Below are 19,680 nucleotides of genomic sequence, written 5' to 3'. Positions count from 1 at the left end.
TAAAGCCTGCGGACTTACTCATATTGACAATTTTTCTTATTTCATAGCAAATAATGGAATCAGCTGCGTAAGGCGTGTTTTTGTTTGTGCTGTTAAGTGTTAGTGTTTTTTTGAGTAATTTGCCAAGAGTTATTGATCCACCGTTGCGTATGCTCGCAGTTGTTCCAGTTGCTGATATATCTAGGATTTTATCCACTCTTTTTTGTCACGGATATTTGAAAAGGTGCATACATATGTCATCAGCGAGAAAAAATCCAACAATGACACCTGCATTCCCACTGAAAACTTCTCTCACGCCAGTATCATCTATTTTGGAGAGAATGGAAACGAAAATGGAAGAGATGAGAGGCTCAATCATCCAACAATTGACTGCAGTAGTGGTTACTTCAGAAGAGAGGGTAATGCAGAAGACTGATGAGCTGTCTGCTGAAACGGCAAATTTGAAGCTGTTGATGACGGGCATGGAAACGAAAATGGAAGAGATGAGAGGCTCAATCATCCAACAATTGATTGCAGTAGTGGTTACTTCAGAAGAGAGGGTAATGCAGAAGACTGATGAGCTGTCTGCTGAAACGGCAAATTTGAAGCTGTTGATGACGGGCATGGAGAAAAGAGTGACTGCTGTTGAGAGCAGCTTCCAAGATGGTTTGGCTCTTCGCAGTAAACTTGCCGCTGCTCAGGCTCAGCTCAGTGTTCTTGAAACCAGTGCAGTTTCAGCAGATGTAATTATCAACGGGATCGCTTTAGTAGCTGATGAGTATTTGCCAGAACTCTTCGCTTAGATTGCGGTGTACCTCAAGCCCTCAGTTGATCAAAAATCAAAGCAGCTTTTAAGAAACTTGATTACTTTACTTTAATCTCTACTTTATCAAAATTAGATGGGCTATAAAACTGCATTCCTCAAATTTTTCTAAAAAATCTTATTCAGAAATGTGAAACGTAATGAAGATTTTCTTTAATTTGCGAAAAGTTTGAAATTTCTCTATATTTATAGGGTTTTTAGAGGAGAATGCACTATATTAGCTTAAAAAAATATAGTAAAATTAATTAAGAAACAAGCACATTTTCAAAAAAAGTTGTCAATAAGTGCCTATGCCATAGTTATTTAACGCAGTCCATGTGAAACGCTTTGAATACAGGAAACACTCGGCTGTTTACCAATGCGCGTGCGGTAGTTATCTCCACTATTAATCTTTTTATATTATTTTAAAGTGCCGTGCCATACTTCTGATTTTGTTCACAAACAATTCGCGCATTTAATTTAATTTATTTCCCACAAAATCTTTGTTTTAGAAATTTATATCCTTACCAAAACAAACTTTCTCCGTTTTCACATAATTTCAAATGCTCATAATGAATAGTTAATGCCACATTCTATTATCTCATTACCTGCAAATAGAAAAAGAGACACAACAAAAAATTAATTAAGCGTGAAATATAGATAAAGTACTTTTAACTGATATAAAAAATAGAAAAAAATATTTGTTTTTTGTTTAATATAAACTCGACTTCAACCATGGCATTCATAGTATTAACTATTTATAACGGACCATAAGCGATAAAGGCAGAACTTTGATATTGTAACAAAGTTGAAGCTTCGCGCAACTGAGCTTAAAAGTTTGAGAAATATATTTACAGTAGTTTTCATTGTAGTGGAATTTTATGTTTTCACTTCAAAAAAGTTATTGGGATGTGCTGCTATTTGTGCAAGGTGGCGTAAAATTCTTCATGCAATCCTGTTTTTGAACAACTTTTTTCTATACTAATATTATAAAGAGGAAAACTTTGTTTGTTTGTTTGTTACGAATAGGCTCAAAAACTACTGGACCGATTTTAAAAATTCTTTCACCATTCGAAAGCTACATCATCCACGAGTAACATGGATCATATTTTATTTTGGAAATAGGGCTCGAGATATAGGTCAAAACGTGGACCCGGGTAACCTTCGGATGTGTATGTACAGTATGGGTATCAAATGGAAGCTGTTGGTGAATGCTTTAGTCCAGAGTATCTTTCATGCCGCTCCGTGACTAGGGTCTCGAGATAGAGACCAAAACGTGGACCCTAGAATGTGTTTGTACAATATGGATATCAAATTGAAGCTGTTGGTGAATGCTTTAGTACAGAGTATTTTTCATGCCGCTCCGTGACTGGGGTCTCGAGATATAGGTCAAAACGTGGACCCGGGTAACCTTTGGTTGTGTATGTACAATATGGGTATCAAATGAAAGCTGTTGATAAGTGCTTTAATACGGGGTAATTTTCATACCTATTAATGACTAGGGTCTGGAAATATATGCCAAAACGTGGACCCGCCGTGTCTTTGAACCGAATTAAACCAAACTTACACACATTGTTAAGGAGGTATTGAAGATGGTTTCCGTATAGTATGGATACCTATTGGTAGATAGGGTCTCGCGATATAGGTCAAAACGTGGACCCGGGTAACCTTCGGATGTGTATGTACAATATGGGTATCAAATGGAAGCTGTTGGTGAATGCTTTAGTTCAGAGTATTTCCATCCGCTCCGTGACTAGGGTCTCGAGATAGAGACCAAAACGTGGACCCTAGAATGTGTTTGTACAATATGGATATCAAATGAAAGCTGTTGATAAGTGCTTTAATACGGGATAATTTTCATACCTATTGATGACTAGGGTCTCGAAATATATGCCAAAACGTGGACCCGCCGTGTCTTTGCACCGAATTAAACCAAACTTACACACATTGTTAAGTAGGTATTGAAGATGGTTTCCGTATAGTATGGATACCTATTGGTAGATAGGGTCTCGAGATATAGGTCAAAACGTGGACCCGGGTAACCTTCGGATGTGTATGTACAATATGGGTATCAAATGAAAGCTGTTGATAAGTGCTTTAATACGGGGTAATTTTCATACCTATTGATGACTAGGGTCTGGAAATATATGCCAAAACGTGGACCCGCCGTGTCTTTGCACCGAATTAAACCAAACTTACACACATTGTTAAGGAGGTATTGAAGATGGTTTCCGTATAGTATGGATACCTATTGGTAGATAGGGTCTCGAGATATAGGTCAAAACGTGGACCCGGGTAACCTTCGGATGTGTATGTACAATATGGGTATCAAATGGAAGCTGTTGGTGAATGCTTTAGTTCAGAGTATTTCCATCCGCTCCGTGACTAGGGTCTCGAGATAGAGACCAAAACGTGGACCCTAGAATGTGTTTGTACAATATGGATATCAAATGAAAGCTGTTGATAAGTGCTTTAATACGGGGTAATTTTCATACCTATTGATGACTAGGGTCTCGAAATATATGCCAAAACGTGGACCCGCCGTGTCTTTGCACCGAATTAAACCAAACTTACGCACATTGTTAAGTAAGTATTGAAAATGGGTTTCGTAAAGTTTGGTTGTAATTCGGAGCACTGGCAACGGGTACAGCGTTCTTTTGAGCCAGCCATAATGTCGCTTACTTTTTTAACGCTTGGGGCGGAACTGAACTGTCAAATTGACAGTGTGAGTTACAATGTGTCAATATTTCTTTCTGATTTGGATGTCATAAGGAAAAAGCGTAAGTGCAACATGTAAAAATTGTTTGTGAATTTTTTTGGAGTGGATTTTGGAACAGTGAATAATTTCTTACGAAATTTGAGAATTTAATGTGAAATCCGAATGAAATTATGTGTTCGTGGAAAAAACAATTTTTTTCGTTTTTTTTTTTTTTGAAAAATATAAATGGATAATGGTTAAAAAAGCTCCAATGCTTAATAAAACATATAAATTGAAACGAAAAATTCATGGATGATCAGGAAAAAGACGGTTGTTTCTTAGTTATTCATTTGCGTTGATTTGAAATTTAAAAACAATCTTCTTTTTCCTGATTTTCAATTTGTATTTTATATTTACTCAAAAACAAATAGAAAAACAAAAAATATTGTTTATGCCAAAGCGATTGAATAAAGAATAAAGAAATAAATAATATGAAAACCATATATTTTCTCTTCTAAACCATATTTATTCTATTTTAGTGTGCCCAGCGAAGGGGGCGGGGTTTGCTAGTACTAAATAAAACAAAATCAGTTTGAGTGATGGAAATCTTTAGGTTGAACTTTGCGCACTCTATTGCTTGTCTGTTTGTATATGCACTGCAGCTCACCAGATCACAAGTGTCAAATATGATTAGCGTAGAACGATAATTTGCAGAAATTATAAATCTTTTGGCAGGCTGATTAATTTTGCGCCACTTTGTATGTACATATAAAAGTACTGTGGGTATTCGAAATGTTTACTTTTCTTATGGCGAGTGCCTTAAAACTAAATTTACAAGCCACGCATCGATTTTTCGAGCTCTTCGGGTATTTAATGCATGACTTAATTCACATCTGGTAAACTTTTGTTTGCCTAAATCTGTTTTGAAACTCCAAATGAAAGAAAAAGAAAAGGAAGCGGTCGCTTCAGTTAAGGGCAGATAATGGCAAATCTCCAAGTATATTTTTGCCATGAAAAATCTCGTTATGAGAACCTTCGGAGTCAGCGTAAAATTGTAGGTCCTTCCATTTGTGAAAAAACATCAAGACACGCGCCACAAGTGTGAAGAAGAGCTCGGCGAAACACCCAAAACGTGTGTAAGCGCCAATTATAGGAAGGGCCTTCGAAAGACGCGCCTAGATGCTATCTTAACAAATTTTCTTTCAGGTTTCTCAATTTTCATTCAACATCTTCGCGTAGCAATGATATGTGAGAAATAACATCATTTAAAAGTCCACAGTCCATCTGTCGAACAGATCGTCGTTGAGATGTTAATGTTGAAGGTTTTTCGGCCACACTTTGCGCTACTGCAGCAATACTCTCAAGAGAACGTATAGTTTTTGACTTGCCAGCCTTTTTTCTAACCCCGGCAGAACTAGTTTCTTGAAACTTTTCCTCTAACCTTTGAATTGCCGAGTCATTCGAATCATTAACTCAACCAAAAAAATTACGAACTTTCCCGATTTGTTATTCTAAAATATAGATCATTTTCGTGATAAGTTTAATAGTTTTAGCGCGTTGTTCTATCGTATAAAATGGCACATCGTCTATTCGACAAATGTCAAATATGACATAAAAAAATGTAGTATCTAAAAATTATTCACTACTGACCTCTAGGCGTCACTTTTGAAAGATAGATTATTATGGAAAATGTTGAAAGGCAAATTAGTGAACAACCACACCTACCTGGCATATGAAGATAGTTCTCAAAACAAAAAAAAAAAAAAAAAATTCTTGAAATCTTTGTTTTAAATTATGAAAAAATCAGTCATATTTTGTAATTGTACCAGAAGAGAAAATTCGACGCACGTAAAATTTAGGGAGGGCCGCAGACATTTTTGGGTAGATGCGAGCATTTCAATAAACGTTTAATGAAACTCACCTAAACTAGGCACCTAACAAACACTTATTGCAACACTTATTAGAGAGCCTGCCCAAAGGAAATTTTACTAAAATGTGCGCAGAATCGAAATTAGTACTTTCTTACTTTTTTTGCTCAACCTTTCGAACCTCTTATAGGAATAACGACAATTTATAAAAAATATTAAATTTTCATTGCGACAAACCAGAAAATATTTCATGACTTCCGACTGTGAAGATTTCCACTAGTTTTCACAACTATGGTGACTCCCGAACTTGTGCTTTCTTTCACTATTATTACTCAGTAGGTGAATAGACAGTAAGACTCTCGCCTGACAAACGAAGTTACACTACCCGATTAACACAGTTCGTCCATACTGATATATGTAACAGAAGCCACAATTGTTATATCTCTAAAGTAGCTCTTGACGATAGCAGAATAAGAAACAGGCCTCGGCCGTGAAAGAGCTCATGAAAAATCATCTGCCGTTGGGAGTCGGCTTAAAATTGTAGGTTCTTCCATTTGTGGAACAATACTAATTTAACTCAAAACTGGAAATCTGAAGCACAAATAATCTCACAAAAACAAGAAATAAAAAAAAAAATAAATAAATAAAAAAAAATAGTACAACAAATAAAAAAAAACAAATTTAAAATAACAAAAATATTTTGGAATGTGTTTAGACTGAAAGCTGTTTGTTTTACCAAGATAAAAGAAGAAGAAATGGATTTAAAAAAAAAAATCTTTAACATCTATTTAGCGATATTTTGCTTATTTTGCAGCAATATTTGAATGAAGAAAATCTTAGGAAAGTATACCCGAATGCTGTAAAAGGCTTAGATAATTTTTTAGTTTCTATTGCGAGTACTATGCGAGTTGTCTTTCGGCAAGCTTTTAAAGCTTTAAAGCTTTCTAAGTTTTTGGTTGTTGAATTGAAAAGCAGCTTTTATTAAGCCTCTCGATATTCGATATTCCTCTTACTACGGCTGTTAAAGTCAAAGATAAAAAGCTAAAATCCAAAAGCCCGAAAATAGAAACTATGATAGGGAGCGAAAACCAGTGAAGATTTAAATGGAAGAATTTTTAATTATACGCCACTATTATACAACCCATAAACAAAAAGTTCAATGCAATAATCAAAGAACTTTAGCTTTTGGCCGAGAGTTTAATTAAAATTAGCTTAAAAGCTTAAAAGTGCTTCAGAAAGTATCTTTTTACTAGCGAAATCTCTTCAGTTTCGTTATGAGACTGCGACAAATCTTTTAGAATTCACAAATAATGAGTACTAGGAAGCTTTTTAAAATACAATAGGATTTTTCATTGTGAAAGCTCGCCAGGTTTTATGGTGGATTTTAAAGACAAACGTTTTGTAAAAAAAAAAAACAGTTGGAACTGTATGATTTGTAATTATTATTCCAAATAAAACCTTCATGAAAAAATGTGAACGTCAATCAATCCGAAAATCTTAAAAAGCTCAAAATATCTTTTAAAGCGAAAACTGTACACGGTTGTTTGGAGACTGCGGTAAGAATCTTAAATTCTTCTTTGATGTATAAAACTTATAAATTTGAGGAGCTTTTTTGCTGCAACAATAGCTTCGTTGCAATCAGATGGAAATGCTTTTAAAGCTTATTTAAGTACCTCGAAAAGGCTTTTTGAAATATGTAGAGTTGAGAAGATCTATGAGTAGAACAATTTCCCTTCACTGTGACAGCTTTTCAGATGTAATAATTGTGAAAGAGTTTGAAAGTAACAAAATAATTAATATCGAAGAGCTTTTTCTATTAAAATTCATTTAATTTACGAAAGCTTTGGAAGTATTTTTAAAGATTACGGAAAAGCTTTCAAATATTCTGAAATAATCGATATTGAAATTTTTTATTATTTGACTGTGAAGTGTGAAATTTTCCTAAAGCTCAATTTTCCAAAGCTTATACAATTTTGATAATAGAGTGTTCATAAATTTCGTATTCCTATTAAGTTCAGGTGAAAGCTTAAAGTACTGGTCGATGTAGTAGAAATTATTATTAAATATTCTAAAAATATACACAGTGCCTCCGCAAAGCTATGAATTCTTCAGATATTGCGCTGGTCAACTTCTACATATACATGAACAAAAGCTTCCGAAAAGCTTTAAAAATCCGCTGAGTGCATCAAAAGCGGAAGTTTACAAAGGCTCTAAAAATATCAAGTTATTTGAAATTCCAAGGTCATATCCCAACTCGTGACAATTTCAGCAAGCACCAAACATAAAATTCACAGAGAAAACGATGCTGCAAGCATTTCAAGTGCCACACAAATCCCGAAAAGCAAAACGCCCAAACAATCGCACCAAATGATCGCATCTCCTAAGAGAGGAGGCTGTATGTGGCACATATACGTATGTATGCGTATGTGTCAGCTTACACGCCGTATGTGTGCTTGTGTGTGGAATGCCACTAAAACCCGGGCAACAACAGCAATAAGCGCGTGAAGTAAGTGGAATTTATTTTTAGAACTGTAAAATTTTGTGGTGTGCAAACAAACAACAACGGCAATATCAGTAAAACTTTGTACTACATCAACCACAACAACAGCAACAACAGCAGGCAGCATAGATGCACCAAGAGATACAGTTACAGTTATGGCGTTGCAGCGCCATTTAAACCACTTTGCGCTGTGGCATTGCAACGCGCAGTTTATGTCTTTTTTTTATGTTGCTTGCATGGTTTGTGGCAAGTAGCAAGTGGCAAGCAGCGGCTACGTTTTTATTGCCGCAGCCACAGCTGCAATTTCTAGTTTGCAAATTCACGGCACGTTTGGCATATTTTGCATAAAGTTGTTAGCGGAGCCGGAGCTTATTGGCTGGTTGGTTGACTGGCTGTTGTTGGTGTTGGTTTTGGGGTTGCTTTTGTTGGCTTAAATGTGTTGTGGTTGCATTAACCCACTCACAAATACAACCTCAAAAGCTTTCGAAAATATAGCTACCTTGAACGCGCAGCCAACTGCGAGGTGCAACTGAAACTTGCCACCATCCATACCGTGTGGCACCTTTCACCCGCACGGCGTTGCATTTCAATTTAAGTTTTTAAATCATTAGGCGTGATTTATGGCTCAAATGAGCGGCGACACTGCCGCAAGTGGCATATAACTTCACCTGCAACTCTTGCCGCTCCACCAACTTTCGCATACTTTGGCTGCTTTGGATGTTTTGCCTATTCTGCCTCGTCCTTGCCGACTGCGACTCGTTCGATGCCAATGAATTCGCGTCTCAGGTGCAAAGTAGCCGCTTAACTTTTCATTCCCTTTGCTTCGCAAATATTCCAAGCAAGTGCAGCACTTCCTGCTTTGCTGCGCTTGGGCAGCTCGGCGCATGAGCTGCGTGGTTGGCTTTTTGCTCTTATTTTGATGGTGTGTGGGCGTCATTTCCGTATTAGCTGCACTTTCTGCAAATTTGTTTCAAGGTTATTTTTGACTCCGGTATTTCATGGCAGGCAATTACTTTTGAGTGTTGCAAACGTCTAAAAGGCAACTGCACCTGAGGAAGTGCTGCGCTAGATTGCAGGATTTTGTGGACAGGGTAAATAAATTGTGAGGATTTGTGAGTGGCCTTGAAAGGTGGAGATATTTTATTTAGAAGCTCAATGAATATGGGTAAAGACATAGAAATGGTTGCTAGCACGCCGATTTTATTTATGCACTTATGCGGGTGGGTAGAGCAACAGGCGGCTTGGCAAAAATCAGTATTTTCTTGGCTGAGTGCAGGAGAGGAAAAGAAAATAATGACCGAAAGTTTAATAATGCCCTTTTACATTGGAAAGTTCTAAAATGTTTAGATAATTTACAATCTTTACTTCAAAGGCTTTCGGTTTGAGTAAAGCTTTTATGAAGCTTTTTAATACATTTTGCGATTGTTTTTAATGAATAAAAGCTCTGGAAATCCATTTTATACGCAAAAACTCTAAAATATTCAGATAAGTTCGGTTTGTGTAAAGCTTTTCTCAAGCTTTTGAATATATTTCCCGAACATTTCTTTTGAATGAAAGCTCTAGGATTCCATTTTATATCCGAAAGCTCTAAAATATTAAGACAATTTACAATTTTTACTGGAAGGCTTTATGAGTTCGGTTTGAGTTAAGGCCTTCTGCAGGTTTCTAATATATTTTGTGAATATTTCTAAAGAATGAAAGCTTTAGAAATCCACTTTATACGCGAAAGCAATAAAAGGTTCGAATAAATTCATAAGTTTTCTTGTGAAAGCTCCATAAGTTCGGTTTGTGCTAAGCTTTTTTTGAAGTTTTCTCAAACCTCTTCTGCAGCTTTCTTATGAATCTATACTCTATAAATCCATTTTATACAGGAAAGCTGCAAAAGGTTTAGATAATTTAAAGTTGAACAATAAGTAAATTAAAAGTTTCATTGTGAAAGCTTCGGAAGTTACGTTTGCTTTAAACGACTTTCAAGCCTTCCAATATCTTTTGTTATGCTTCATAAGGAGTGAAAGCTCTAGAAATCCATTTTATAAGACAAATTTTAAATATTTAATTTTTATTTATTTTTGTGTGAAAGTTTTGTGGTTCTAAAAGGTAATTCTTATTATTATTTATTAGTTTTTTTTTGTGAATTGAGTTTTATGATGCTTTTCAGTAACTTAGCTAATTAATTTTATAAATTATTTATTAAAGCTTTCAAATTTTGTTACGCGACAATATCGAAAAATGGCAATAATGAAAATTTCGAGAAATTTATTTTATCCACGAAAGCTTTAAAAGTTCCCGAAAATTTTATGTATTTTAAATTTTTAATATGCACAGTTTTCAGTTATGTTTGCATTGAGATTTTTTGAAGTTTTCTAGTACATTTTCTAAAGCTTCCTGACGACCGAAGAAATTTGTAAAAGATTCAAGCAATATCATATATATATACAGAAAAGCTTTATATACAGAAAAGCGGGATGCATCTTTGGCATGTGGGATCTTTTCTATAGCTTTCCAACGACTGAAAGCCCGATAAACCCATTTTACACGGAAAAGTTCAAAATTTTAAATTTTTTGTTTCAAAATCTTGTGAGTTATGGTTGCGCGAAGTGCAGAAATCTGTTTTATACGTGAAAGCTTCAAAATTTGCAAAAAAATTCGTATTTTTATTCAGAAAAGTTTATAAGTTATGCTTGCGTGAGAACTTTGGAAAGTTTTCGGGTACCTTTCTCAAAGCTTTCTAATGACCAAAAATTTAATAAATCCATTTCATATGCGAAGGATTCAATTTTCTTTTCTTTTTGTGAGCTATGTGAGGTTATGTTAAGATTTTGTGAAGAGTTCTGATGTTTTTTAAAGCTTTCTAACGACCAAAAGCTCGTTAAACCCATTTTACACGGGAGAGTTTACATTTTTTTGGAAGTTTTGTGAGTTATGGTTACGTTATGGTTTTGTGAAGCATCCTTGTGCTTTTTTAAAGCTTTCTAATTACTGAAAGCTTGAGAAATCCATAATGCGTGAAAGCTTAGCTTAAATAATCTTGGAAAAAGAAAAAACAAAAAATAATGATTTTGAAATTTATTCAGTCCTGAAAATTTTGGTATAAAGTATTTTGAAGTGAAATATCTTCGGTGGTTTTGGATTTTTTTGTAATTTTTTCTAAGTTTTTATGGTAAAATATGGGTTAAAAATTTTTTTTCTTGGGAAAAAATTATATTTTGTGTTCAAAATTTGTGTACAAGTTTTTTAGTGTAATTTTTTAAAATCATTCTTTAGATTTTTACAGATCACTAGATCACTTGATGCGAAATCGCGCTGGTGGCTTTAGAGTAGTTTGTGTGTCACTCTATACTCGTAGATTCCTGCCGCTCCATATATTCTTTACGCCACCATTTGCATGAGTCTACGTTTTACAATTCATTGGAATAAAAGTGAATAATTTGGAATGAAATAAAGGGCATTGTAATGCTAGCAATCTGAACTGGCTTTCTTATGGCTTTATTTTTAGACAGAAACCAGCCATCCTTCATTTGAACTAGAGCTCTATTAGAAATTAGTGAGCAACTTGAATAGATTTCAACAAGGCTTTGAAATAAAATATAGCTTTAAAATAGAATTAACTTGAAAAACCAATTTAAATTAAAAAAATATAAGAATGAACATTTCAAATTTTTAGCTACCTAAAATCACTCACCAGCGCATACTTACTCATATTTTTCATATTAATTTTGCTATTTTCTTGTTTTCGTTTTTTGTATATTCAAGTCGCTATGTAATTGTTTGTTTTTCATACCAAAATATGTGCTCTTCTTTGAAGTGCAGAGAGCTCCGTTGAACTTTTCAGAAAGTTTTCATGTATTGTTCAACTTTGCAGCACTTTACATGGATAAAATTTCACGAACTCTTCAAGTGCTTACAGATAACAAATTTGTAATGAGTAATAGAGTACTACGGCGAGTGGATTGCGTGGGTCAGGGAACGTGTCTACACATCTACATATGCACACTTGTGCTCCCATAATTCAGTGATTTTATGCTTTTCCAATATTCGTAATATTTTTTGTGTAAATTTTTTTTTGTTTGTTTTTATAAAAATATGGTTAATTTTATAACAAAAACCTCTTAAATTAAAGTTTGAAATTTTGCACAATTTTCGAAAGAATTTAATAAAATTCAAAAAATTTTCATAAGAATGTCCAATTTTTTAATCAGAATTTCTAGGAATCTTTGAGGTATGCAGTTTTATAGCTCATTTCATTTTCGTTCAATAAAGTGCAAGTAGGAAGTCGCTCCAAAATCGGGTTGTTTTCTGACAATTTTTTTTTTTCGTATTCAATGTTGAGAATTTTCTTTCATATAAAGCACCAGCTCCGAAGCCTTTTATTAATAATAGAATATTGCGCATATTGCAAAGAGATAAGGAGACTTAATTATGTGAGCACAAGTGTGTGTATGTATATCTTGTCTAACTTTAAATGCCAGTTCAGAATAGTAGGTATTTAAAACGGGCAAGTCGCATAATAAATAAGGGGAAATTTGAAAAAAAAAGAAAATTAAGACATACCAAGAATGCTTGGGAAACTTTTCTATGAACTTGCGTGATTTTTGTTTGAAATTAATATTAAATGGAAGTTATGAAAATTTGCGAGTAGCAACAAACTCTCATTAAAGGATTTGACTTTTGGCCTGGGTAAATCACTTTTAGCGTTGTTCAAGTGAAAAAGTTGAAATTTGGCAGGAAATAATTAAATAAATAAACCTCTCTCTGTTCACGGAAACTGCTTTGTTAGGCAGATGTTGATAGAAGCGAGTGTGTTTGAGCATTAGAGCATAAAATGGGGAGGACGTCGGTGCGAGCGAAGAAATCAAACAGTGGCAGGTAGAGATTTGCTCTATCAGCTCTGCCAAACCAAGCAGTATTTTATATCGCATTGGAGATATCAGTCGTAGAAAACAGAAGAAAGGGGGCGTCCATAAATTACGTGAGATGTTTCAGGGGGGAGGGGGTCGAGTCAAATCTCATCTAATCTTACGGAGGAGAGAGGGGGGTCTCGGCAAATATCACGAAATTTTTTTTCTGATTAAAAGAAAAAAAAAATTATACTATTTTGGTCCATTATCCAGATTGTACATGCTTAAGATTTAATATTAAGCATAATCGTAGTATGATTAAGATCATTCACTAATTCGTTTGAAAGAAAATAATTTCATTCATACTTCGACGTTATACATTACTACTGTCAAACCACCATATTTGTTTTATATCAAACTAGCGAAAACCCACCCGTTCCGCTGGTCGTCTTTAAAAAAATCTAGATTAATTAATTAAATTAAGCCGAAAAATACTGTGTGTTTTTTATAAAAATTCTCGCGCATGAATAGTAATGAAAGAAGTTTGGTACACTGAGCACGTTAGAGAGAGCCAATATTTACTCCAGGTACATTGCAGTTGATTCATATCAAATTTTTATGCGTGCCTATTTAATTTTTTTTTTAGTTTTTTAACGAGCGCGAATGTCAACAAATTGTTATTAAGAGTGACAAAGGGAAATTGTTTTTAATTTTTTTTTAGGTTGTGAAATGCGATGACCAGAAGTGCTGCAGCCCACGCCGGAGTGATCTGCATATGATTCTTCACGACCGTTTTCTACCACCTCCATACCCTATCACTCAGGTTGATGGACTTTTGACAATTCCGGACTTTAAAGAACATGACGGAAAGTCATTTGCTCCATTTCTAATACGCCTACCGATTCAACCGTTGAATGCCTTCATCAGCACGCCTTATGATCTCTATTGCCCAAGTATACGTGATGATTTAGAGAAAAGATGCTGCAGTACATGCGGTATTTACTTCGCATCTATCACAAGAGCGCGTATGTTCCGCAAAGTGCGACCCTCACGGATTGTCACAAGACGAGCTAATGAGTTACTGTGCGCAAGCGTCAACGGCTTAGAATGGCTAGATCAGAACGAAGTTGAAGGAGCAGATGATTTTACTGAAAATCATATGGACATGTTGGTCCCAATAGTCTCTCTGGAAACCGCGCATGATTCTCCATGGACTGAATTAGAGTAGATATTCTTTTTTTAATCGCAGTAGTTACGATTTAAGTCTTCTATTGTTAACTTTTTATTACACTTATAACTCTCAGCAATATTGATTACTAGTCTTAACTAGTCGTAAATAAAAGCACGAAGCAAATTTTTTTTCTTTTTACAATAACAATCCAACGCGTTTACATAAGAAACCCACATTTTGAAAAATCTCACGTGAGATTGGGGGTAGAGTAAAATCTCACGACATCTCACCAGGGGGGGAGGGAGGTACAGAAAATTAAAAAAAAAACACCTCACGTAATTTATGGACGCCCCCAAAACCCTTTCATTTCTATTATACACAAAATATCCGCCGAAGATGTTGAAGTTCTCTTAAGGTCTGATGTACGCTGTTGACGTTAAACTCTTTAACTCCATTGGAATGCCAGAAGATGAAAAGCACCTGCAAGCATCCTTTTCATAATATTTTAAATATACGGACATGACTGCCCCACACTTTAATTCTAGTTTAAATGAAATCTCATTCAAATCAAATTTTATTTAGTTTATTTTTGCAGCTATTTAGTTGCAGATAACTTATTGTTGGCTGCAGCGCTACGTACTCATGCTACGATTTGCCTGCATTATTTATGAATAGAAAAGAAGAACAAGAAGTGATACAACAAATGCTTTATAAACAAAGTTCTTGCAGACACCGTGTCCGTCCGGTACTTGACAGACTGTGTATTTGTGTGTGTGTATGTAGGTTAGTAGCGCAACAACCGCGTGCGACAGCTGGCGATGTCCGTCAGTTACCTACAAAAGTTGGCAAATGTAGTAGTGAAAACGTTTGCTTGCGAGTTGTGCATTGGTCTTCAGTTGACTTATTTCTAAGGGGTATTGTTGTTGCTTTTGTTGTGAATATTAAACTTCTTATTTGAATGGCATTAATAACGACTGTCTGGATAGACAGAAGTGGGCACGCGTATATATATAATCAATTGTCTTATGCATTACACGTACATTTCATAGGCAGTTTTGTATGTGTGTATGTGTGTATGTGTGTTAGTGTGTAAAGGTGCTCTACTTTTCATAAAAAACCCAAACAATTTCCGAAAAATATTAAAATCATGTGAGCCTTGCATTGATTCGCAAGTACTTCGAAAAACCTCATTACTCTCTCTCAACGGAATGAAAATTCCGTTGATAAATTTTTGAAACATTTTTAAGCATGAAAGGGATGATCAAAGAGATATGAGGTAATTTTTTGGAAGCAATGTTTTTAAATACTAATTTTTTTTATAAAGTATTTTTAATAGGGTGAAATTTATAAAAGAAATGTTTAAAGTATTTTTAATTATCTATGAAATGTTTTTAATACAATAAAATTTATGAAAGAAATGCTTGAAACATTTTATAAATATTTTATGTTTTGCAGGTTTTTTCAATTCGGTTCAGCTCAAAGAAATTTTAAAAATATTTCATACATTTTTTTAATGGAATAAAATTAATAAGAGAAATGTTTAAAATATTTTTATTTATTTATAAAATATTTTTAGAAGAAAAGAAAAGTTTAAAATGTTTTTATTTATTTATGGAATAATTTGAATACAATAAAATTTGTGAAATAAATTTTTAAAACATTTTATAAATATTTTTAATGCAATAAAATAATATATATATAAAAAAAATGTCTCAAATATTTTTATTTAAAATTTAAAAATATTATTTATAAAATATTTTTAATAATTTATAAAATATTTTTAATAGAATAAAATTTGTTAAGGAAATTTGTGTATTATTTTATAAATATTTTTATTTGAATAAAATTCATAAAAGAAATGTTTAAAATATTTTTATTTATTTATAAAATAATTTGAAAACAATACAATTTTGAAATAAATGTTTAAAATATTTTAAAAATAGCTTTTACACAATAAAATGTATGGAATAAAAATTTAAATATTTTATAAATATTTTATGTTTTGCGGTTTTTTCAATTCGGTTCAGCTCAAGTAAATCTCAATATTTGTCCAAAATATTTTAGCGGGGATCGCATAATAAAATAAATTTTGTTATTTTAAATTGCATTGTTACGTCGAAAAACCCGTTACTACCATTCGGAATTCACAGAGAAAATATTGGTTCGAATCTCCTCATAAAAGCATCCGCTGTTCGGAGTCGGCTTGAAATTGTAGGTCCCTCCATTTGAGGAACAACATCAACGCCACAAATAGGAGGAGGAGCTGGGCCAACAAATAAATACTGTTCTCGTCCGCAATCATTGTTTTATTAACCACCATAGCCGGGCTGGGTTAAATTAGGTTGACCTGGCTGGCTGAAAGCCATCACATAGACCTATTGATCCTTAGTGTTACCAGATACAGCTAGACATTAACGTTTCTTTGTAGTAGACATCTTGTAATACATCTGCCTCTTTTGCGAATCTAAGTAAACTCTGAAGCTCTAACCACGAGAGTCATTTCAACTTCTCATATGGTAATTCTCCTAAGCATTTAAATCTGGTGCTAGCTAACGCAGAGCAAGAACTTAGAAGGTGTTCGAGCACCGTAACCTGGTAGTTTAGCTTATATGTAAAGAGTGAGACAAAAAAGTTTAGGTACAGTGAGTATTAGGCCGGGCCGATTTGTGGAGAGGCAAAAAATCGCCCATTGCTCTGTGAAAATCATATTCTAGGGAACAAAATAAGAAACTTTGCCGAAGGAACCACACCTCTAAAACGAATTCTGATGTCCCCCAATTTGGGTCGAACTTTTTAGTTTCTTTTCTCATGTAAAGGCCAAAAATGGTGATATTTTGAAATGATTGTATGGGGAACCCCCCAGGGGAGTTTCAGGGGGTGTGCCACTGGAATGGGTGGATCGGCCGTCCAAAGTTAGTGGGGGTCGGTCATATATTTGGACTCGATTGGAGCACTCTAAATGGGTCAAAGTGTGATTTTTCGTTCGACCCAAATTGGGGGACATCAGAATTCGTTTTAGAGATATGGTTCCTTCGGCAAAGTTTCTTATTTTAATCCCTAGAATACGATTTTCACAGATTTCACATTTTTAAATCGACCCGCACTAGTGAGTATCTTTTACAATTTTCGCAAAAGATTTTCATATTAATTTTGTTTAAAAATATGGTTCATAGTTAAGCAAAAGCAACTTTTATTTTAAAGTTTCAAGCTTATAATATACATCTGGAAAAAAAATTCTAAAGTGTTCAAAAAAATTTCAAGCTCCTTATCAGAATTTCTAATTTTTTTTTAATTTTTGTGCTATGCAATTTTATAGCTCATTTAATTATAGTGCAATAAAGCACAAATTTAAAGTCGCTGAAAATATTATTGATAGTTTTTCTTTGCTCACGACTTCGCACATTCATATCCTTCGAAATAGCGTTTCAACGCTTGAAGGAAAGAAAATGCAGACACCGTCAGCAAAAAAGTTTTGAAAAATTAAAACAATTTCAGCAGTTTCAGATTTTCTCGTTTTTACACTTAAATTAAATGAGTTATAAAATTGCATACCACAAACAATTTTAAAAATTCTAAAAAAAATTTGAAATTCTGATGGAAATTTTACGATTTTTTTTTAATTTCTGACAAAGTCCAAAACTTCGATTTATACGGCCTTTATTATGCTAAATGCTATATTTTTGTACTAATATAACAAAAAATCAAGTAAGAAAAACATTTTGAAAATTGTAAAAATATCACTATACTAAGACTTTTTTGACTGACTGTATAATATTTTACATAATATTTATTATATATTATATATCCACACGCATTTTTTTAGTTTTAGTTGATAGATTTGCATTCTATTTGCTAAATTATAAATCCCCCGATAGGGTGATTAATTTTGCGCCAGCTTGTAGAAGACTAATTAAAATTAAGATTTTCGTTTCTTGCATTTAACTTAAGGAAGGAAGTACAAAAAGTGAACAACTCGCACAAGATCAGTTCGTATAACTTTTTTAGCCGATAAAGCCATTGAAATGTAGAAGTTTGTATGGCTTTTGCGGCTATGCATCCCGTGGCGGTTGTTTTTGGCAAAAGTAAATAGGAGATTCAGATTTCTCGTACCAAAAAACCGCCAGAAATATCTTTAGTTGGTGAACAAATTTATGTTTTAATTATTTTTTTTTTGTAAATATTTCTCTGCGATGAGTAACTTCAAAATAAAAAAAAAGCGATTAGAATCGCAATCCTGCGAAAACTGAGAAATTTCATTTCCATTTAGAACCCAGGCTTTAAGAAAAAATTGGTTTCATCAACGCCATATCATTAAACGCAGTTTTCTTTATCCTTTCGCATAGCAGTAGGCAGTTGACTTTGTCAGTCTTCATGCGAAAAGCAGAAACAAAATACGTTCATGTAAATTGTTTTTTGCTTTTTACTGCCTTCACTTTATATGAGTTCACCTTCACACAACCTACATAAGGACGAGTACATGCGATTATGTGAAGAGTGGGATTTTCAATGAATTTTTGTTAGTCTTGCTATTTTGAAATGTTTTTTTCTCGAAATGATTACTGTTGCTGGTGTTGGGTTCAAAGCGTACTTTTCTCTGGAATTGACAATCCAAAATATTTTCTTCCTGGAAAATAGTAAAATATTGCATAACGAGCTATATGGCTTTTAGAATTTTTAGGGTAGTGCACTCCCACGCAGTAAAACATATTGGCTCAACCTGTTTCCAGAAAACAACGCAGAAATTTTACATAGAAAGACTAGCTTTGCATTGTCGGCGTGACTGAATAGCAAATTTTTACTGTTTGTGCTGATCTATGCTATGATAATACTGTAAAAAAATATGTATTACAATTTTGAAATACATCCCGAATATGTGTTGCATTTTACGATTATAAGTAGTAACTCCATTCCAGTGCAGCTCAACGGGTTTTCAGAATTACGAATATAACAAAAACAGAGACAAATCGACCGACCCGTTCTCAAGTGTTAATGCAACATACCATATTCGAGCTTACCAAGACCCACCCAAGGGAAGTTATCAACAATTAGGAAGACAAGGAATTCATACGCCATTAGACGAAAAGTACTGAACAGAGGCAGGCAAAACATGGCTTAAGAGCATCAAGTAGGTTTCTAAACTAAGATTGGCGAATAGATAGAGAAAACATGCAAACTCTCACTGTCTACTATGCATGGAACATTGTTATCTCCGATCAATCAATTCAGGAAACCAAAATTAGTAGAGTCTGTCGCTTTTGCGAGCTTGGCGATAAATCACCAGAACATCTCTTACCCGAATGTGTAGCTATCACAAGGTGAAGACTCGCACATGACTCTGAATGGCGTTCGGATGGCGCTAAACGCTTTGGTGGCATGGAGCAAAGAGTCGGGCGAAGTACTCAAATTTCTTATAAGCTCCCAATTATAGGCTTGCGGTGAAGCTCAATAGAAAATATTAAAGGTCACAGTGCAATGTGACCCTATAAAAGCTAACACATGACAATTGCTTCTTATTTATAAGTTTTTATTTGACCGAAATGCTGTCGCTGGTTTGGTATTGCTCGCCCGTAGGCGACCACTATTTGAAAACCTATCACAAACCAACTCGGGTAAGCGATTATGTTTTTGGTTCTCTGTTCTCAGGAGGCTCTTTTTATGACTGGGATTCGGGATTTGCGGGATGCTGAAATTTTGGGTATCTATGTAATTTTGTAGTCCCAATTACTTTGTAATAATTTCTTTGGCCCGAAATTAAGAGGTTTTTGATTTTGTTAAACTTTATTGCAAGAGGGTTTAATTAAACTTTACTTGATATTCTGTCTGT

The 19,680-nt window shown here is 34.2% G+C and overlaps 1 protein-coding gene across 1 annotated transcript in view; it reads right to left on the bottom strand.

Moving 5' to 3' along the window:
- Positions 1–1,377: 1,377 nt before the first annotated feature.
- LOC129244270 (uncharacterized) overlaps positions 1,378–19,680 on the bottom strand; it is a 98,672-nt gene continuing 80,369 nt past the window's right edge. The window contains exon 4 of the mRNA XM_054881886.1: positions 1,378–1,389. Coding sequence (XP_054737861.1) covers positions 1,378–1,389 — 12 coding nt within the window. The remainder of the gene's footprint in view (positions 1,390–19,680) is intronic.

The sequence above is a fragment of the Anastrepha obliqua genome, chromosome 4 (assembly GCF_027943255.1).
Source record: "Anastrepha obliqua isolate idAnaObli1 chromosome 4, idAnaObli1_1.0, whole genome shotgun sequence".
Lineage (NCBI taxonomy): Eukaryota > Metazoa > Arthropoda > Insecta > Diptera > Tephritidae > Anastrepha > Anastrepha obliqua.
This window is presented reverse-complemented; position numbering and strand designations above follow the sequence as displayed.